This window comes from Solanum verrucosum, unplaced genomic scaffold (assembly GCF_900185275.1).
Source record: "Solanum verrucosum unplaced genomic scaffold, falcon-dt-bn FXZP01000008.1, whole genome shotgun sequence".
Classification (NCBI taxonomy): Eukaryota; Viridiplantae; Streptophyta; class Magnoliopsida; order Solanales; family Solanaceae; genus Solanum; species Solanum verrucosum.
This window is the reverse complement of record NW_026020195.1, coordinates 1,143,759-1,166,460: the sequence shown is the minus strand read 5'-3', so window position 1 is coordinate 1,166,460 and position 22,702 is coordinate 1,143,759. Positions and strand designations below refer to the sequence as shown.

The window sequence follows — 22,702 nt, the reverse complement described above, 5'->3', positions numbered from 1 at the left end:
ACTAAATTCTTAATTTTATTTTACAACATATATTTTGTCATCTAGTCTCTCAATAAACGAAAAAAGGACTTCTGTTTACATCAAAGTTGTGTTTGACACTCTTTAATAGCTTTTTAAATTAATAATGATTTCGACCAAAATCATTAGATTCTGCCAAATTCATATATATACCACCTCTGCACCTGATATGATTTTTTATATTCACTTCGAATCATTAATTCATATTCGCGTTGCGTAAGACCACCAAAGAGAAAATACTTCCTATCAAAAACAATTCTTTTTCAAAGCTCAAATTCGAGATATCCATACACACCAATAAACATACTTTGGCAAAAGAAAAAGAGACCATCTTTTTATATGTATCAACTAGAAAAACTAAAGCATATAGAAGAAGATTAAACCATAGTTAAAAGAAAAAGGGAAGTAAACTAAAATTAAAGCAAATCAAAGGTACAACAACATATTTAGTGCAGTCCCACTGAATAAGATCAAAAAAGAATATAGCGTACATAAATCTTACATCTATCTTAAAATTGAAATAAATAAATTATTTTCTATAGATCCTCGACTCAATAACTAAATCAGTTTAAAAAAAGACGTAACGAAAATACAAACCACAATAGAAAATAAGGGAAAAAAACAGATAGTAACAAAACAATACTATGACAAAAGTAAAGGTAAAGTTTGTATATTTACTTTGCTTACTAACAACAAAAGTAACCAAATCTAGTACCAAAAAAAAACAAGATTATTGCAAATCTAAAATTACTAAGACTTAATAATCAAATTACTATTAATTTCATCTCTTTTACTTTTCTTGAAAATCCATTTCCATACTCTGTTTCCTTTTCCATTTTTACCCTTTTTCATCCTTCTGTCATATTCATTCATTCTACAAGATCCACCTCTCAAATTTCCAGATTCTGAAAAATGTTCAAATTTTGGCTCTGATAATAAATCAAGTTTCAAATCTATAAAACCTGAATCACCATCATCATCATCATCAATCATAGTAGTTCTGTTGCTCGGATTCTTTAAAAATGTTGTATCGGATCCTTTAAAAATAGTGTTTTTTTTAAGGATCGGCAACGTTTTTGGAGAGTCCGAGCATTTTTTCCTGTGATTCTTGAAATCATCAAATAATAAACCACCAGTAACATCAGAGATTTTTGCACTTGAAAATCTGTAATCACTGCTTCCATCATCACCACCACCTCTGAAGCTACAGAGTGATCTTGATCTTGAAACAACTCCTTCAATGGGACCTGAAATTTCACTATTTTTCTTGAAAAATCTCTTGATTTTCCAAAAACCCGTTACGATTCTTCTTGATTTCAACACTGTTGCTGCTGCTCCTCAGCAAGATTACTTGCTCTGTTTTGCTCTGTTTTTCATTTTCAAGCAAAAATGAAATCCTCCCAACACTTCCAACTTCAACAGAAGGAGAATTTATTTCTGTATCATCAGAGAAGAATTGATCGGAGTAAATTAGATTGAGTAATTTCTCTTTGAGACAAGAAGAGCAAATCCCAATTGGAGATGAATTTGGGTGTTGCATACAGGGGATATCTGATGAAACAGAGTAATTGAAATCTGAAATTTTGGTGTTTTCGCCATTAATGGCTTCTGTAGCTGCAGCTTTGCCTCTGTCTTTCATGGCAATTCTTGATTTTGTTGTGAAGGAGATTGAAGTGAACAGGGGATTGAGTGTGAGCTTCTTGTAAGAGGAAAAAAGAGAGAATGGTGGCTTTCACTTTACGTTTGTTTATGAAAGAAATAGAGAGGTGGTGCGTAGGGTGGGGTGAGTGGGGGTGGGGGTAGGGGAAGAGATAATCTTTTTTTTTCTTGTCAATTTTTTTTTTACGTACCTATGTTTGTAGTTTGACTAATTTGAACGTACGTGGAAAGATTCATTTTGTAGCGGATGATGAGACTTTGTATTTGGTTTGATTTGTTATCTCGATCTTTATACTTCATGAGATTTTATTCAGACATCTCAACTCGATTAAAACAAGCATTTTAAACACTTCTTACTATGTTGTCCCCCCAATCACGCTTATATGAACAAACGATCAATATCCGCATCAGATAAGAGTTGTCACATCACTTTTTTTTATAATTACAAATATTATATTTATTGACATTTCGTATACGAGTGAACACATAAATTTTGTCCAACGATTAGATGTGTTTAAAGTGTTTATTCTAATCGAAATGAAGTGTTTGAAATGAAATTTGGTGAAGTACATGAATTGGGATACAAATTAGATTCACACCATTTGAATATTGAAAATTGGAAAAATAAAAATAGAGAGAGTATTTATTTGGAAAAATAATAATATGAATGGGATTTTTCATCCATCCTAGTCAACTTTTCATTTTTTTCCCTAAGTACTGAAAAAGATAAATGCAAAACTCCAAAATGAAAATGAGAATGTATTAAATTAGAAAAAAAATAATTAATTGGATTTTTCATGTTATTATCAATCAGAGTCGACTTTTTTTTTCCAACTATACAGAGAATAAAGATAAATGCAAAATGCCATAAAGAAACTTGAAAAAAAATGTAGCAAGTAAATCTACATGACTTTATCAAATAATTAGCCTTTTGATTTGATTTATCATCCTATGTAAAAATAATATTATTATATTTTAGTTATTTTCTTATATTTTTGAATTTATGAATTTTAAATTTTAAATTTTTTTTAAGCATATGATATATGGAGTTTTATTAGAGGAGGCAAGTGGGAATGAAGTTGAAAGTAACAAATCAGAGAGGCATAACTATTTTTTTAATTTTGTCCCCACTATTTTGAATTTTTCTTTTTACAATAATGTTTCATTAGAATTTATTAAAGAAATAAATATGTTCACCTTATACACGTGTCCCCTTGACATGTTTATTTTTGTCTTTGGAGCCCTAGCTACTTGTAACATGAAAATTATTGTCGCGGAATAATTGAGATTCTTTCGCTATTAATTGAAAGTTTTCAAATTTATGTTACAAAAATTAAAGATTGTGATCAATATTAAATAGTGAAATCTCGATGAATAGTGAGCATCTTAACTAGAGTCATTTTATATAATACTTAAGGAAAGTTGAATGACGTTTTGTGATAGTTAAACAAAGTTTAGTGGTTTTGTTTTTACAAAAAAAGTTAGTTTAGTGATTTTATGTAAACAACATTTTAACGAGAAAATAAAATTTCAGTGAATTACAAACATGAAATTATTTTGTATGACTTAAAATGATTTAATATTCCAAATTAAAACTAAAACGTGCTTCTTATAGTTACTATACTAAAGCTTCATGATTAATTTCATCCGACTTGTTAACATCAATTCGACTAACTTACTCATCATAATTATTTATCTATTGAGATTATAAAAAATATTGTGTTTAGACTTTATTTGTTTGTCTTTTTACTATCAAATAATAGTCCACCACCGACATGAGTTTGCAGCGTAGTGAAATGATTGTTTCAACCTTAATCAGAGGCTTTGGGTTCAAGCTCTGAATATAAAAGAAAATTATGTTGCGAGAGTCACCCCCGAATGAAGCCCTACAAGGTGTGATCCGAATTTAATCGGAACACCAACACAAACTCTAGACACCAAATGGAAAACCAAAGAAACAATATATATAGTATATGGATGTTTTTTACCCATATGATGTTATAGTTTTATATATAGTACAGTTTTAGCATTTTCTTCTTGGATTTAACTAATTTAAGTGCTTAATGTAACGTTCATCTAACTTTTTTCAATTAATTTAGATTCATCAGATTTATATGTTACAAAATTTGGTGACACTCAATCAAAGGGATATTGATTTGAGTATATATTATACGCCACTATCTCAACATGAAAATGAAATTGGAATGTGTAGTCCATTTTGATGTATATATGTGTCGTGTTGTGGTGGATTTACTCATTTTACTTCGAGTTGTCTCATTTTTTTATTTTTACGGTGTTCAATATTTATATTAAGGCTCGATTAATATGAATTTCCACAACATATCTAGAATTCGATCTGGATATGATTAGAAAGAAGGAATCCTATTCCTCCCATCTCAATCCTCGGTGCAACGGCGTTATAGTTACCTTAGGCGAAGGGTGATTCGGTGCACATCCTTCTGTAGAATATTATATGGTGTACAGAGGTTAAATATTAATCAATATGAGTGTATATTTAATTTTGCACACTCTTATCACAGCTGCAAAAAAAATTTATACACACTTTGCCAAATTCCTGGCTCCACCACTGCCTCGGTGGTGCCTCTTCTAATTTCCATTGTCTTGGTTTTGTTTCTCGCGATGTTTGATATTTGTATTTGGGGACGAATAATCTGAATTTATGTTATGTAACACTTATTAAGGAAGAAACACTCTTAGTCGTGATTTTTTTTAATACCTAAAGTTTGAATTCGAGATCTCTAATTTATTCATTCCACCTCAATCTTTGTTGATGTCTCTTCTTTCCGTTGTCTTCTTTTATTTTTTGCAGTATTTGATATTTCTATTAGGGTCTAATTAATTTAAAGTTACGCCATGTAAAGCTTACTAAATAATAAACATTTTTTTATTAAGAATTTTTTCATATTTAGAGTCCGAATCTGAGATGATTTTTGATTTAAAACATCATAATCTTTGGTGATGTTTCTTTCTTTCCCTTGTGTTTTCACTTTACTATGCTTGTAGTCAGAGAAAACTTGATCAAATTGTAGAAAGATTCATGCATTGATTTGAAAGGCATTTCAACTCAAGAAATTAAAGTTCGAAGTTTATGAAATTCAATTTATAATTCATAGGCTAGAAGAAAAAAGAAAAAAAAAAGTACTCGTTTGATTGCTGATTAGGAAGAAATTTATTCATATATATAGATTAATACATATAAGATGTAGCACATTAAATATTGTACTGTTTTGATTACTAACTTATAACCCCACAATTATATATTATTTTATATAAAATAAAAAATAAAATAACTATGCATAACTAATTTCTACATTACTTTTAACTCTTTATCGGTCAGTAAAAATATCATTTTAAGTGCACAAGTGAACTATAATAAGAGGAAAAAGAGTCTTAATTCTTGAAATATAAGCAAATATATAACATGATATTTTATCTTTAAAATTATTTGTTGGTCAATTTAGGTGCACCTAAGTTGACTTGCACATCATCATTATAAAATATATTTTATTTTTGCTTCTTTTTAAATATTTGACTAGAAATTACATATTAATATGTTATTCTATACTTATGAATTTGGTGAATTAGAATATTGTTTTGTGCATTTATTACCAGATATTTAAATTGATTTTGCTTACATTTTTTCAATTTTATTCAACTTAATAATTAATTATCTACAATTGCGTACATATAAAACTATAATCTTAAAAGTTATTTTATTTTTAAAAACGTTAAAAGTTAAAAGTTCATGGGGTTCACTCGTTGTGCCTTGTAAACGGATTTTTTTAATAATCAGGGTCAGGTCTAAAGTGTCATCGACAGGTTTACATAAATCTAGTAGATTTTGTCTATATCATGTGTATGTATTAAAAAGATGAACTCAATTATTATTATATATTAATTTGAGATCGTTTTAATAATTTATAAATTTTAAATTCTGAATCCGCTTCTCGGTAAGTCTCTATCTTTTAACTAGTTTGTCCCACATATCCATGCTATTTTTTGCCTTTTGGCCTTGCAAATACACACGTGTGTAGTATCTTTGAATACAAGCAAGAAGTCTCTTTTAGAAATGGCATAAACGCACGCTTGAGGGCTCCTTCTGTATTACGTGGCCTCTATTGACTTGACACATTTCATAAGAAATAATATTATGGATAGTATAGAAAAGAAGTAGCAATAGAAAAGTTTAATTTACGAAAATGGATAAATAATTAAAACATGGTCTATTTTTAGTATAAAAGTCGGGTAAAATAAAACGATTAGAGTATAATATAAGCTCGAAAACGTCAATTTTTTTATAGGTCAGCGCCTAAAGTTTACATAAACTATATCATGTTTGGTATTTTTTTATTATAGCAAACAATGCAGGCTCATTGCACGCCCAATTTCAAGTGCATCATTGTTATGACAATAACAAAACATAACAATTTTTTTTTATGTTGTGTCCCTTTCCAAATCTTATTTTCCAATGTTGATTTAATTAAAACAAAACCTTCACACAATACGAATATGATGTATTGCATGTTCGAGTCTTAAAAATGAAAAAATTTATATAGAGAGAGCTTCTTTTTTTAGTGACTTCTTACCTGATACGAATATGAATTAGTTGGGACATCTAAACGAGTACATCGTGATCAATAAGAAACCAAAAAATAAATAGTACTATATCTAAAAAAGACAACTTGGTGCATGAACCATTTCACGTTCACGCAAGACTCGAAAAAGGGTTGCATCAGCCTACCTTGATACAAGCATTCATCATTAATTCCACGACACGACATAGGTTTTCTATTTGTGATTTTCATTAATTTTGAAGATGACCACTACATCAAAAATGATCTTTAGCAGCAAATAATTAATAATAACATTTTAATTACCGCTAAATATGTTCTTTTAGAAACAATTAACACTTTTTGTAAATGTCCCTAAAGTCTATACCGACATAATTAGATCCAATAACAAAGTAACTAATATCAATAAAGACTTTAACACTCTTTATGAATATACATATTTATTACCATCAAAAGTTATTTTTGCTATATTAAGTAGGCATATATCAATCAAGGTTATTTATGAAATAAGTTGGTATCCACTTGTTGGTATGGTGGATATAATAATAATAAGTACTCTATATATTAAAATTCACAATATGTATATGTTAGTGGGTTTTTCATTTAAAGTTAAGTGAAGTAGTATTGTTTATCACAAGACTCGATGTTATTTACTTTACAATAATTAACAAAAAGGTACATTTATGTCATTTGATGATGATTAATAACACTTATGACAGCTTGCAATTTAATTATATTATCACTGTAACACGTCTATCGTACAAAATATACACAAATTTTGTTAGGTCCACAACACCTACCTGTCTCACCATTCTTCTCCCATCACCAAATTATGTAATAATCTTATAACACTACCTGAGACATAAAATAAATGAACAGTATTTGTCCATTGAAACCTCAAGAATTTGCCTAAGAGGTGGGGGCGGAATTACAGTTCTGCTTACGGGATAATTTAGTTATAATTTGGTCTAGACTTTATACTTGTATTAAAAAGTTTACTTAATTTATAATTGAATAACCAAATAAGCTACTTTTTCTAGAATTTAAAATTTATAAACTCATCATTTCATCATATGAAAATTGAATTTAAATTGATCAAGTGGTTATTGCTTAAGAAGCTTGGTAGTTCAAACTTTAGAAAATTACTTCAGACATATACATGCAAGCCAAACTTTAGGTAAAAAAAATATCAAACTTTTGTTGTTAAAATTCAAACGTAAAGTACCCCAATAGTGTGACCTAGCGGTCAATGAAGTAGTTGACAATTCTGAAGTCTCGGGTTTAACATTCAGTGGAGACAAAAAATACTAGGTGATTCTTCTCATCTGTCCTAGCCTGGGTGGAAAAAGTTACCTGGTACTTGTTGCTGGTGGAAAATGGTAGGTATTCCGTGGAATTAGTCGGAACACCACGGTCATAAAAAAAAAATCAGATGTAAGCTTTTACAACTTTGATCGCATATGCCTAAAGTTGAGTCAATAACTAAACTTGCAAATTTATATACACTACCGCTATGACTTAAATGGTGATCCTAAAATCAACTACCGTTATGACTTAAATGGTGATCCCAAAATCGACTACTTGTATAGATATTGGGCCTCTTTTAGTCCTAAGTCCTAATTTATTGGGTTATTTAGACATGATTTGATACATGGGCTAATCAAATCAAATTAATGGGCCAACCAGAAAAAACCCAAAGCCCATAAAACACCCCTATCTAAAAGAGTAACCTTTTGATCAAGAACACAAACAAACGAGAATCTATTTTTTTTTTCCACCATGAATGTCCTCAAACTTCATTACCATAGCAAATTCTCTTCAATTTCTGGGAATTTATCACCCCGTTCATCTTTTTTAGCACCCCATTTCATATTTTTGCCTACCCACAAACCAAAAATTCTGCCTTTAGTTCTTAATTGTTCTCTTGACAACTTTAAGCCAAGTAATGTGAAAGGTTCAACTGTAAAAACCCAAATTTGGAGTGATAAAGAAGAGGAAAATTCAGAGGAGTATGAGTACTTAGCTCCAGATGGGGTTGTTCATAAGAGGACTTTGAGACTAGTAGAGGGTGCTATGTTTGCTGCTGTTTCAGGATTGGCTTATCTCTTGAGCAATTCTCTTGCTATTGAGGTACTTATGGTTCTTGGAATTTTGAAATTTGTTGGTTTTTTTGTTTTTAATTTGATGTAGTTTATGAAGTACCATTGAATTTGGTGCAGTAAGGGAAGTCCATCATGTAATGTAGTACTTGAATAATACAGTAATGTATGTTACTAGTGAGAGTGGAACTAATCAAGGTGAAGAACTGTTTGATTAAAGTAATGTGGACTTAATTATGGTGAAAAGTTGTTTCATAGGAAAAAATGGTAGCTTTGATATCAATAGGGTCATGAATTAGGTGTGTCTACTGCCTGAGGTGGATCCAAAATTTGAAGTTTATGTGTTTCTATGGCAACCTCTAAGTTAATATATATAATAATATCTGGGTTCACAGTCGAATGTTTATATATATTTGATTGAATTCTTAATCCTGTTTTGTATGCTACTAGTGAGAGTGGAAAAAATGGTAGCTTTGTTATCGATAGGTTCATGTATTAGGTATGTCTACTGCCAAAGGTGGATCAAGAATTTGAAGTTTATGGGTTCTTATGAAAACCTTTCTCTATATATATAATAATTGGGTTCACAGTCGAATATCTATAGATATTTAGTAGAATGCTTAATATATATACAAGACTTAGGCAAAAGCTACTCGGTTCACGTAAGTTAGCTCCACTCCTGTCTGCTGCCAACATCCAAGCTTATGTGACTTGATTAGTCAAGCTTTTTTGTGTGTGTGATAATGGTGTAAACAGTCGAGCTTCTATTTCTTAACTGTTTCAAAAGTTTTAAATCTTTTACTATCTATGCTTGGCTCTGTTGGTGGTTGTGAGGAATTTGTGGTACTGGAGGAAAAGAACCAGCCAATTTAGGTTGTGCATTCTGTATTTTTGTTGGTAATCCAACTTTAGTATATGACTTCGTTTGATGTTAAGTGACATTAACTCAGACCTGTTGCATCATAGTTTTTGTTTGTATCCAGTTACCAGTTTGTATGAACTTGTCTTGTATTATCTGTCATTTCTTGCTGTTGGTTTTGATCTCCTAAAGGAAATTTGGCTTTACGTGTAGCACAGAATTACTTCGGCTGTTTCTTCGCATTGCCAATTGTTGTATCCTCGATGAGATGGGGTGTCGCAGCTGGCAGGAAAACCATGGTTTGTCCTCTCCATGTGTCTATTAGATTAGACATTCACTTATTCCTGGAAGCTTGTTCATCTATATTCTCTAACGATATTTATCTCATCGTGTTAGGTGGCAACTGTTGTACTCTTGTTTGTCTTGTCTGGTCCAGTGAAGGCATTAAATTATATGGTGAGTGATGTCTTATAAACCATAAAAGATGTATATTATAGGCTAGTGAATGCCAAATTTTGTCATTGCTTTCTTTTGTTGCTTATTATACTTGTTGGCCATTCTTGTGCTCCAATACTTTATGTTCACAAAAGTATTATTCGAATTTCCACCAACAAAAAAAAAGTTCTATTCATATTTCTGTGATCTTTCTTACTAAATTAGCTACACTTCTTCTCTCCTGAATCAGCTAATGCATGGTTTACTTGGCTTCACAATGGGTTCCTTATGGAGGTATGTTGTTAGTTTGTTATGTCTCTTCATATCTGAATGCTTATTCGTCAAGTCTTTGCAATGGAAGTCTTGCAACGGCTATACGCCTTGGTGCAACCCCTCAGTGGAACACACAACCTCCTTTCCCCCTCCCCAAAAAAAGAAACAGAATAGGTAACAAATAAAGGGACAAACATTAAGCAGTAGTGTTCCGCAATATATATTCACTGATCCCATTCTCTGTTCTGAACCCTTCCCTCTTTCAACCCCAGAGCCCCCAAATAAATGGAAAAAAATATGCAGACGGGATACTTTTCCCTACAACAGAAATTTGCAGTTGCTGCTCCATTTTACATCCAAAAAGTACCTAAAGGAGTTGTAGCCTTGTAGGTCGATTGCTTTGTCATATGCACAAATGATCAATAGTGTAGGGACTTCTGTGTTGAGATGTTCTGGGGTTCACTATATACAAAGTTATCCGCTATATTGTTCATCCTTCACTTGAAATGTTGCTGCTGTCTGATATTTCAATGATTGCTTGCTCTTCTATTTCTCACCAGGCTAAGAACAAGTTGGGGCGCCTCAATCTTGTTGTGTGCTCTTGTATGTTCTCTCCCTCCACTGTTTTACCTCTTTGAGAGTGTTGTAATAAATCACAGAAAATTCCAACAAGAAACATATGTTTTGATTTGCAGGCTCGGGCTGTGGGTGCTCTCGGATACGTTATATTATCCTCATTTTTAATAGGAGAAAACATCCTTGCTCTGGTAACTTGCAAACTTCAATGATCTTCTTTTACAATTGCTCAGCTATTCTTTACAAATAAAATGATCACTCGTGTGTTGATTCTTTGCCTGTAGATCACGATAAACATTCATGCTTCTCTCTCGTACATCCTCACATCCTTAGGCAGTCCGATAGTTCCTTCTATGAATTTTATATACACCTTATTCGGGACTCTGGTACGTGTGATTTCTTCTTATCTATTCAATTTGAACAGTAGAACGCTAATGTTTTCTTCGTTTTACATTTCTGCTTCCTAAACTTGCAGCTTTTGATAAACTGTGCGTTCTTCGTGTCCTTGCTGCATCTTCTCTATGCCATTTTTCTTACCAAATTTGGCATGAAAGCTAATTTGAGACTGCCAAGGTGGTTAGCCATAGCAATTTAAACATGCTAAAGGGTGCACTCTCATTCAAGACGCGGTAGAAATGGGACTTTACTCAGACACTACACCACGGCGTTGGTTAATACAAAGTTATTTTGATCATTATTTATTCAAGACTGTCGATTTGAATCGACATCAGCTTCATATATCTATTGTTCAAAGCAATACAAAGTCAGCAACAAAATTTAGTTGTCCAGCTTACTTGTACATGTATTTGTAATGCATATTGGCCAGTATCCAATGCACTGAAAACTCCCATCTGATCTGATGGAATATAGTAATATTTTTGTGTATACCTGTTTCCCAAACCTTCCTTGTGATTTACGATATTATGGTTATCTTCCTTTTTAGTTATTTCATTAAAAAAAGAAATAAACAGAGGGAGGAAGAGAAAGATATATATACTCCTTCCAAGTGCAAAATCTAAATCAATTCAAATACAATAACCAACAATTCTTCAATCCACAACATAAATATTGTTAAAACATGATACCTTTAGCAGGGTCAACTAATCGAAAAATCCTAGACAAGCATCTTAGTCAACTAAAATCGAAATGGAAAATTCACAAAGAAATTCATCTTAGCTACTTGAACTAAACATGAATTTGAAGGCGAGTTCAAACAACGCTCTCAAACCGTGAAAAGTCAAAGAGGCACTCGTTGAACCCCAAACATCCTTCAAGCCAGGTTCAGGAATCGGCTAGGTAAGGAAAGCCAAACTTCAATCCCATGTAGTTCCGAGGTTGAAAGCTAGAAACAAGAACACCAAGAAGATCACAATTGTATCATACACAAACCGAAGGAAAATATAACCTCGAGTTCATCAAGAACGAGGAAAATGTTTAAGGTGTACCAAAAATTAGAGCGCAAAACGGCTCAAGCTTCTTTCCTTGTTATCCTGTCATTTAAAAGTGAAGCATTAGGACTGGAAATGTTAATAAAGGAAACTGGATACTGAAAAATGGTTCTTGGATCCTTGTAACAAACTTCAGGTTGATTTTGATTTTATTGAGTAGAATGGGCACTCTACTCTAGATATTGTGCTGAAATCAAATAATATATAGTTCGGCGCAGGGTACAATAAGAATCAAGCACAATAATTCTCACCTGAAACAGTATATCCCGAGCGCTGATGTGATTTCATGGATAACAGAAGTGGCAAAATGCAGATAGAGTGATACTGAACAAGATGGGAAGAAACAATAATAATCAGACAATCATTCATAGGAGTTGAAAAAACGACAATATAAAGACACTTGATCGGATATCTCTTGATCAAAAGTAGAATATGGAGCAGATGGTATTAAATCATCAGCTCTCATGATTGGCTGATCTATCAATTTATTCTTCTCTTCCTTGATTGACAGAAAAGTATGTTTGCAGATTCAGCTAAACTTAAAAAATTTCCAAGTCGCTCAACAAAACAGCATCGCATATCCATCTGAATCGCTAAAGCAGATGTAATACCTGAGTATGCAGTGTAAGCGAGAAGAACCCAGAACTCATCAACCATAGGAACTCTGCAAGGAAGAGATCTCATGAGCTTGCAGAAATACAAGAATTCCGGAAAAAAGTGAAACCATACTCTCTAAAAGCTGGTACGACTTAAATTCCTTGAATAAATGAGACTGGTTTCAACTTACCCATCATTAAGTCTGGCAGTGAGCGCATTTGCAACGGCAAAAGGTAGACAAAGCAGAGACTGCAAACATAAAGTTATATTTCAAAAGCACTGAAACCACAATACTTGAAACATCATCTATTTACTTGTCTTCTTCTTTCAATAAATTGTTCTCTACCATACTATCTCATTCAATATTCAATGGAGACATCATCAGCTTCAATCAAACAACAAGGATTCTCTGGCAAGACCAACTCTGAGGATACAGTTCTCCAACTCATACACTTACGTGGGTCAATTAAGAAACAGAGATGGTTTTACACGGTTTTTGTCAGAATGTTCTGAGGGAGCTGAAATTTTAGCCTCTGTATTACCCCACACAACGCATTGAAGCTTCACTGTTTCTCAAAAGAGAAGGTTTAACTCTCCCACTGATGGAGTTAATTAGATTTTATGTAAATCTGCAAGTTTCCAGATGACCACCAAATTCCCTATAAATCCCTCCCCAAGGACCTCACATCACCTCTGCCCCTAACTATTCGGCTAATATCACTGCTGCTCCTAATCATTTCTACAAATTGGGATGAAAGATTTCCGAAGCTGAGATTAAGGTGATGGGAGGCATGCAGTTAGGGGTTGAGAATTGTGTGTGGAAGGTGCATGAATGCAAACTCACAAGGTCTGATTTTTTTCTGGTTTCTTTTTTGTTTTTCAGGTGTGAGAGAGGGCAAGATCAGCTTAGGTATTTCAAAGACCAAAAGGGGGTGATTTAACCGACCAATACTTTAAAACCTGACGTAACAGAATGCAAGACTTCAATGAGCATTGCACCCACACAGCAAATGGGACTAGGTAGACCCAATTGCCAAATCCAAATGCAAGTACTCGAAAATGCAAAAAAGTGCAAGTTATTAAGCCTCAATCAATCCAGTTCAACACAAAAATGGTTTCTTATTCTATTATTTTTTCCCCTTAAAAGAGCCTATTGGAATAACTTCCAATGGAGTATAGAAATTCATTACTAGAAAGAGCCACAAGAATGTGTGTGATGGAGGCCAAAATATCTGGGTTTTTTTTGCACAGCAAAAATCAGAAAAACCAGCGTACCATGCACATATTTGTTTTCAGACCCTTGGGTTCATCACACAGGTGAGCCAAAATCAACCTTCCCTGCAGACAAAACCTTACTTAGAAACAATTTAAGAACTTCAAATAGATTTCGAGCATGGCATTGGTTCAAGTAGCAATAGATGAGATTCAAGAAGGCCCTAAAGATCTGCAACTACTCATTTGTGCATGTATCTTCAGGAAACAACTCATACTCAATAATTGAGATGACATAACATCTATGAGAGCAGAAAATGTTGGTATACAGAAATTATCAGGTTTCTGGATATCTCATTTTAGAATAGGTTGCACAGCAAGAAAATGTAAAAATGCATAAAACCAAGGGCAAGAAGGAGAGCAATTACCACAAGAAATCCAAATGCAAGCCCAGTTCCCACTACCACAAGATGAGGATAGTTCTTCATTAAATTAGATGGAGATAAATAGTCCCTGCATAACAACCAATCCTAAATACCATGATATGGTCTCAAAAATAATAAGTATTCTGAAAGTGAGAAATACCACAGAAGCACTCCTCCCAATAGAACAACAAATGGGTAAAGCTGTCAACAAGAGAAGTGAAATTATTCAACTATAGACTATAATCAGAAATCACATATTATAATCTAAGAAACGCACTTACCATGGCCAACGCCCGCGGCATACTTCCTTTTGTTGCCTGAACAACCTTATGAACATTGTTAATACTGCCAAAAAGAATTGAGGTTAATACTGTTCAACTAGTCTTAAATGTTACAGCAAACTAAAGTACTATAATAGCTAGAATCCAGAATCTTTAGATGATGAATATGGAAGAAGTAGCCTATGCTTTCACCAGAAAGGTGAAACGGCACAGAATAAAGTTCAACAATTCAAAGAGATGCAATACTACAATGCTAACGATGGACATTGCCAAGAACTGTTAAAATGATGGATGTTGCCTATTGCTAATAAGTCATTTACCATGATCTGATAAATAAAACACGTCTATTTCAAGTCCATTATCAGAAAAAATTATGGAAGAAGAGATTCATCGAAGTATGAAAAATTACTCACTTGCAATAGACTGTTGGAATAACAGCAAAAACAACCATCAGCAACAACACGGCTTTATTGGTCGGAATTTCTGAAGTCAGGATAATAGGAGTAAGAATAATAAGAAACACTAAAATCAACTTGGGAACAGATAGGAACATAGTCAATATCCATAAATAATATGTATGGATAGGCTCATGGAAGCAACAATCATCTGAAAGCAGGTATAGAGGCAGAGAGTTCATAAAGCATAATATAAACTATATAACTACACAAATATCACATCAGATAAAGTACCTCCGATCAATACTCAGCACTTCATAATACATAGACAGAGAGAGAGACACAGAGAGGGTTGGGGAGAAACTTAAAAGCTGAAAAACAAAAGGATACTTTATGCAAGCCTCACCGTTCAGAAAAGGAACCCAACTCACGAGAGGCATAGACTTCCCAAACGGCTGAGCCCACCACTCAGACCCTGAAATCATGAATTGTCAAGCTGTTAACAGAGAAAACTGGTAGAATGTGCCCAAAACGTAGACTGGGGTAGCCAGGAATGAGGAAGGACATCAGAAGGGATGTCCTATTGGGAAGTTTCACATGTATCTCAAAAGGAGGTGGGGAAGAGAGAAAAACCAAGCTTACCCACTAAAGCTGTAAAGAAATGGCTGAGATATATCAACATGAGACCCTCTGTTGGTCCATTTACTACCGGAAGAACTAGTGTGTTGGTGAAATAGCTGCAAAAGGGAGCAACATCCAAAAACAAGATTTAATCAAGATACTAAAAAAAGACATAAAACTAGGATGAGACATTGATCCAGATATCTATCTCATAAAGTTTTTTTGCCTTGACCAAGAAATCAGTTGTTTCCAGCTTTGAAACTCGGGAGCAAATGGGCCCTCCCTCTACCCTTATCCACTTAAATACAAGACTTGGTTAACCAGCTAGCATTCTAACTTGTGATGTGCGCCTAGCCACCAACCACATATCCCGTGTTGACGTGTTGTATTACCTTCGCCATTGCACCAAAATCCCAGGGTAATTCTCTCCTATATAATTTAATCAAATTATCTTCTAAATCCATGTATCTTGTAGAGGTGTTGAGTTCATTACTATTCAAATAGCTATTGCAACTGATGCACAGTATTTGATTTGTATTTCAGCTTACTAATCCACCCTTCTAATATTTTAAGCCAATATATCCAAAAACTAAATTTACTGATAAACACCTACCTTTCCCAAGTAGCGAAGTAGAAAGGAACAGCTGATATAACCCAGAACCAGAAAGCATCCCGTCCACACATAGCAGAACTCCCAAAAGCCAAGGCTTCGAACTGTTCATATTAAACACAAAATCTGTAAGTCACAAGTCTTTCCAGGGAAAGAAAAAGGATAATTGAAAACAGGACATACTGCACATGCAAGCGCATCACACCCTGCAAATTGTGAAAACCAAGACATCTGATTAGAATCATAGCAAGAAATTTAATCGGAATCACGGCAGTTCGCACACGCGCAACTTAGAGAGAGAATAACATAAAAATATATAAATGAATAAGGAGAGGAACAATCACCATGATCAAAAAGTTCTCCTAGTGGACTAGAGGAATTTGTTCGTCTTGCTTGTTTTCCATCAACAGCATCAAACGTCTACATCCATTAAGAGTCCAACCAAACAATACAATCAAAAAGGAACTCCAACAGAAGAAAAAACCAATAGATCTCATTACTAAAGCCATTCCAAAGAAGGATTATGAAAGGTACAGTTTTATGAAATAGCTTTTACTACCAAAGGGCAGCACCAAAGATGAATCTAAAGCCAGAGATAAGTGATAACAATATTTTGGTCCATCCAACAGTTCCCCAATACTATGCACAAACTTAGTGGTAAGTTGCTCCGAGATAAGCTCAATGTTGCATAGTTCAAAGGCCATACTATATGCAAAAATAAGGGTACCCTAAATAATAAACTGAACAGTTACATCTGTAAGTATTATCTTCTGCCACCATCCCAGTAACAAGTGAGTAGATTGACCTTGAAACAAGAACACTTAATAACTCGTGCTATAGAACAAGCTTGTATCTTATATTTGTTACCTTTTCTTCATAAAAAAATTCTCAAGCCAAACTCAAAGGACAACTCCCCTATTAGATAACAAAACTTTTGACTTTAAAATGCCAGGAACAAGATGTGAACCCTGTTTCCAGTGAAATACCAGTCATACGAAATGACATGTCCTATCAGTTAGAAATCTGTGGCTATTCATTTGGAAGTTTGCCTCTTGTAATTACTGTTCCATTTATAGAATTTAATGTGATCTCAGTTCAATTTTATCATTACCCTATAAACATTTTACATAGCAGAACGGAGTTAATATAATATGGTTCATGTTTTCTCAAAGTTGAACCAATTAATTCAATCTTGAACATACTTACAAGGCCTAAACTTACCAGAGTTCTTTCACAGATGTGCATTAGGGATTGGGACTTTCAAGATCTCAGATTTTTTAAGACAGTAGCACAAAGGAGGCTGGCAAAACAAAAGATCACAGAGTGCAGACTTGATTTCTATTTTCACGTCAGTTACAAAGAAAATTACTTATATTCTGACGAGAACTAAACATAATGGGACAGGCCTTTGTGGTCATCAGAATTCATCTGCAAAGATCTATGTTGAATTCTTATACCTAATTTTCAGGCCTCATGATGATAGAACTGCCAAGTAGTTACATTACATCAGGAGCATCGACTCTTTTATTTTCAATATTTACCTAGGTATGATGTCTAAACATTCAAAGAATACCAAAAGTGAATACTCTCATCAGTGCATCAAAAGTGAATACTCTCATCAGTGCATCAAAGTCGAATACTCTCAGAGACCTCTAACAACTACAAACCACACACAATGACAGTTATGCAGAGAAACCATATGCCTCAACTCCAATGTTTCCCTTTTTTATATGTGATTAAAGGTAAAATTCCTATGTTACATGGACCCTTATTTACGCTGTTGTAACTATATTGAATGGGTGTGACATGGATAGGCTATTATTCTTCAAAATAACAGGAAAATTAACATAAAAATGTTACACCCATGCCAAATACTTCAACATACCAATATAGGATAAATGTGCATTCCAGAGTCATGTAACATAGTCAAAATCACATGACATAAAGATTAAAATTGTCCCTCAAAAATGCTACTACAAATAACCAATGGAAAAATACACTAATAAAACAGCATTTTATATGTGGTAATCAAACAAGTGATCCTCAGAAACAAGTTTATCTAAAGTGTCGCTTCTAGACCAACACAGGATGTGGTAATTGGATCACGCACATGCCGAGGCAAAAACAATGGAAAACTAAAAGATTGAACCATGCCCTCAAAAACTTACTTGTAACAGCCTATGTTTCCCACCCATCCAAAGTCAAAAAAGTTGAAAAGTACACCTAATGACACCCATTATCCTCTATGTTCACCAATTTAAAATACACTAAAACACAATTCTACGTACAAATTAAACATGGAAATCAAAGAGTACATACCTGGTTAAAATAATCATGACTGTGAAACACATATCGACTATCAAAACATTATGCTACAAGAACAAATTGAGAAAATTAGGATGGTGGCTAAGACAGGCAAACCTGATAAAGGAAGAGAAGCAATCCATGCGCAAAATTGACCCATCTTGGAGGAGGTGAATCCAACAGTGGAGAATAAATCTGGGGAGAAGAATATCCAGTAAGAGAGAATTAGAATATGCAATTAAAAAAACTTTTTAAAAGCAAAACCACAAACAATTAAATGTTGCACTGCATGGATGTGCCTGTGGATTCTCCTGTGAGCACTTAGGATCTCGACATATTTAGTGACAGAGAGTCTATTATGCAGTTAAAGAAAGGGGTGGAGGAGGCAAGTAAGTTCCTTCCTACGGTCAATAGCTTGCTTGCTGATGTGAGGTATAATGTAGTGGGGAAGGAGCAGTATGAAGAGAGAAAAGATGCAGTACTAAAGGTTGAGAGAAAAGCAACCTCCTGAAAGGTCGAGAGGGAAGAAAAACACCATTCATGAAGATATAGTAGATTCAACTGAAGGGAGAAACTTCAAAACAAGAAGCAGGAAAAACCAAAGCAGAGGCTGAAGAAAATATCCCCTTTCCACTTGGAAAAAGTAACAAAAAACCATCTACTAACAAAAACTTCAATGGATAAGTGTTCTAGAAATACAAAGTCCAACTCACATATCCGAGCAACGCAGATGTGACCAAGAACAAAAATCCTGTAAGCGTAATCTGCAACGGAAGTTATTTATCAGACCTCGCAGAGAATACATTAATGAGAAAAATAGCATTGCAACAAAGATCGTAGGTTACAGTGGGACGTACCATATTCGGTCTGGGAAACATATACAGAACATGCACACCAAAAAACAACGGTCAGTTAACTCCGGAAACAGAGAAAAACATACAGCATGATAACCAAGCTAAAGCCATTATCAATTAATTGTTAAAACGGGTAACAAATTCATGTTAGATTATTTATTCTGGCACCTGATGAGTATACACTCCATACATGTGTGTGTTTATATATATGTGTGTATGTAAGTATGTACGAAACTGCATCAAAGCCTATTATAACGTCACAGAAGGAAATCGTCTATGCTTTCCCAATACTCCCAAAGTTTCCATAACGAATTGTTCATTTATTTTATTATTGTCATTATCATTAACTTCGACATTAAGGAGGTATATGAGTGGCAAAAAGTTTGTCTCAGTACCAAGATCCTGAAAGCTTTTTTTATTTCCTTTTGATAACCATGATCCTGAAAGTTGTTTTATTGACATCACCATTATAGAATACAGCTTTCTGTATATTCACAGAAAACGAGAAAAGAAAGTTCCTTGGATCCATATCCCTCAATCGATTCCACTCATAATACTTCTGTTACATTTCAATTTTGAGATCTGCTCTTCTATCCTAGGGTGTTCAAGCAATTCACTCTACGAGTGGAAGACTGTTAGACTGTCCATAGACAAAACTCATCCTGAAAATTCTTATGTATCTCCACGTCATCGTATATTATAATTCCTAACAGAAAGAGTTTCTTCTTTATCCTCTCTTCCCCCTGACAGGTCATAAAAGAAACTCTGGTACTCCAATTTGCCAAAGGACAGCAAGACTCTGTGAGTTCACTAAAGAAGTACATAATGAATTCCATTATACAAGCTATATCACTACACAACACAAGAAATTTAAACACCCATAATTTGTAGACATGCACAAATTGCCAAGGAAAAAGGAATCATCAGAAAATTCCGAGAAAAACTTACGGCATCCAAAGAGGGAAGAAATTGACGCAGCGACTCCAAAAGGGCTGCAACACATACTTTGCAACATAGGAGTGATCCACCCCACTGTATTTGTACCTATGAAGGGCTTGCACTCCATGAGCCCCTATGTAACCCATCCTTCCTTTACCTCCTCTTGCTCCCTCGAAAATCACCTATAAACCAATTGGAATCTGCACAAAAACACTTTAGTGAAAGTCTCTAAAACCAATACCAAAGTTAACAGAAACACAAAATTGATAGAGACCATGACAAGCATAAAAGCGGCAAGCATATGACAAATTTTATAATGCTAAAAAAAAGTGAACAGAGATAACAAATTTGAACATTCAGTCTGAAAATGAAAGTAGAAACACACATTCTAAGGTTGTAGGATCATGACCAACTTTCACAACCAATACTAGAGTAAACAGAAAAAAAAAATTGATAGGAACTCAAAAAAAAATGGGATCTTGAACATTTAATCAGAGAAAAATAGTAGAAATATGAAAAGGGTATGCTTGGAACTACAATTTATGATAAATTTTCTTAAAACCAATTCCAGAGGTAAGAGATATAGAACTAATTTAACAGAGCAATCAAAATGGAAATTTGAAAGACAAAGTTGGCAACACAAAAAGGGTATGCTCACAATAACAAGAACAAATCATAACATTCAAGAGCAAACAAACTAGATGGGTACTATCAAAATAAGATTTTGAACATAAAATCTGTAAATTGAGCCTAAAATACGAAAAGGGTATGCTCTAAATATGACAAATTATCGATAAACATTTGATGGGAAGCATCAAGATGGATTTTTGAAGATCGAATCTAGGAAACAAAGTAGAAATACCAAAAGGGTATCTTTATAATGCAAAGATTTGAGAAGAAATAACCATTCTTGAAAGAAAAATTGAAACTTTATAGAGATTCTGCAAAATCTAACTCACCTCTGTGCAAAGAGAACGCAGGGGAGTGATCCTTGGAGAAGCAATGAGCAAAGACAAAGAAAATTGAAAATTGAAAATTGGATGTGTATTAATTTAAGACATATAATACGAAAAAAGAATTAAGAATAAATATAAGAAATACATTTACAAAAAATTCAAATAAAGCACTAATTGGGGTGACTAAGATTGTTTTTTATCAATAAATATAATTAGGAAAAAGACTAAGATTGTTTTTTATCAATAAATATAATTAGGAAAAAGGACAAATATACCTCGAACTATCGTAAATGGCGTACAAACTCTATGTTATACTTTTGGGATATTGGTGTCTCTGCCGTCCAAAAACTAGAGCATACACGTGTCATAGTCTTATCCACCGATCTGAAATGTCGGATCAACGGATAAGATTGTGTCACGTGTCCCTATTTAGTCTTTTGTTAGAGTGAAGGGCATATATGCTCTAGTTTTTTACGGCAGAGGCACCAATGTCCCAAAAGTATAACGAAGGTATCTGCATACCATTTACGATAATTCGGGGGTATATTTATCCTTTTTTCCCAATATATTTGAGTGTCATAATTTTAAGTCCCATGTTTAAAATAAAACGTTTTACTTATCACTCTATCATAATTCTGATTGGCCGAAAAAAACTTTAAAACCTAGTATTGGTTCATATGAATTGTGTTAGGGACATAAACATTGACATCAATAAAAGTAAAGGTGAAAGCATTTAGGGCTCGTTTGGTGTGAGGTATAATAACAAATAGTCCCGGGATTAAATTATAGTACCGCTTATTTTGTTGTTTGGTTGGCAAGTTCGGGGTAACTTATCCCGGGATTAATAATTAGTATCGGGATAAGTTATCCCTCTCCTTGGGTGGTATAGTAATCCCGGGATAACTTATCCCGGGATAAAATAGGTAAATGACAAAAATGTCTTTTTCAACCCTTTTGTTATATCACTTTTTACATTAATGAAGGGCATTTTTGTAAACAAATAAATTGTTCTTAAAATTTATTATTTTGAATACAACAAACCAAACACTCAATAAAAAATAATTCCAACACAACTTATCCCATCTTAACTAATCCCAACATAACTTATCCCAACATAACTTATCCCATCATAACTCATTTTCAAACCAAACGACCCCTTAGAAATACGAATATGTCTTAACTAGGGAATCTGCATATTATATTCAAGCAAAAAGAACAAGTGCTCTATGTAAAGATTACGGTGGAGTAAAAAAAACTTCTTCATACTTCATTCTTAATTTAAAGGTTTTCGATTCGAGCTCTGGATATAAAATCACATTTAGTAAAAAATATTTTACCCTCAAAATAAGACCTTCCGGCACGAATCGAATTAATCAGATTTCAAAACACATATCAAATTAGAGACCCTTTTTCCTCCCTAAAGCTTGAAAAAATAAATTGAGCAAGTGTTCCGACTTGCAATTACTTCCTTTGTCCAACAGTATTGTCTACTATTGACTTTGCACATTTCTTAAGAAACTATAAATAAAAGGATAATTTTACTATTTTC

The 22,702-nt window shown here is 33.6% G+C and overlaps 2 protein-coding genes and 1 pseudogene across 3 annotated transcripts; 1 reads left to right on the top strand and 2 right to left on the bottom strand.

Annotated features, from left to right (window-relative positions):
• Positions 1-672: 672 nt before the first annotated feature.
• LOC125829795 (uncharacterized) lies at positions 673-1,727 on the bottom strand (annotated as a pseudogene).
• A 6,304-nt stretch (positions 1,728-8,031) lies between these two features.
• Positions 8,032-11,142, top strand: LOC125829797 (uncharacterized). Its single transcript, XM_049508992.1, has 8 exons — positions 8,032-8,399; positions 9,446-9,526; positions 9,624-9,683; positions 9,913-9,956; positions 10,496-10,538; positions 10,631-10,702; positions 10,796-10,897; positions 10,987-11,142. Exons 1-8 carry the CDS (start codon positions 8,049-8,051, stop codon positions 11,104-11,106), a joined length of 873 nt encoding a protein of 290 aa, XP_049364949.1. The 5' UTR covers positions 8,032-8,048; the 3' UTR covers positions 11,107-11,142.
• Positions 11,143-11,487: 345 nt separating this feature from the next.
• LOC125829784 (choline/ethanolaminephosphotransferase 1) lies at positions 11,488-20,397 on the bottom strand. 2 transcript variants are annotated; one of them, XM_049508983.1, is made up of 19 exons: positions 20,207-20,397; positions 19,262-19,271; positions 19,118-19,168; positions 18,522-18,599; positions 16,445-16,520; positions 16,284-16,306; positions 16,104-16,204; positions 15,512-15,606; positions 15,276-15,344; positions 14,888-14,957; positions 14,475-14,538; positions 14,354-14,394; positions 14,197-14,281; positions 13,832-13,894; positions 12,747-12,805; positions 12,571-12,623; positions 12,211-12,283; positions 11,957-12,001; positions 11,488-11,853 (listed from the first exon to the last, which is right to left on the bottom strand). In XM_049508983.1, exons 1-18 carry the CDS (start codon positions 20,341-20,343, stop codon positions 11,980-11,982), a joined length of 1,170 nt encoding a protein of 389 aa, XP_049364940.1. In that variant the 5' UTR covers positions 20,344-20,397; the 3' UTR covers positions 11,488-11,853; positions 11,957-11,979. The 2 variants fall into 2 exon arrangements, with proteins under 2 accessions (XP_049364940.1, XP_049364939.1); XM_049508982.1 differs by lacking the exon at positions 20,207-20,397 and having other exon boundaries at positions 19,262-19,330.
• Between the last annotated feature and the right edge of the window lie 2,305 nt (positions 20,398-22,702).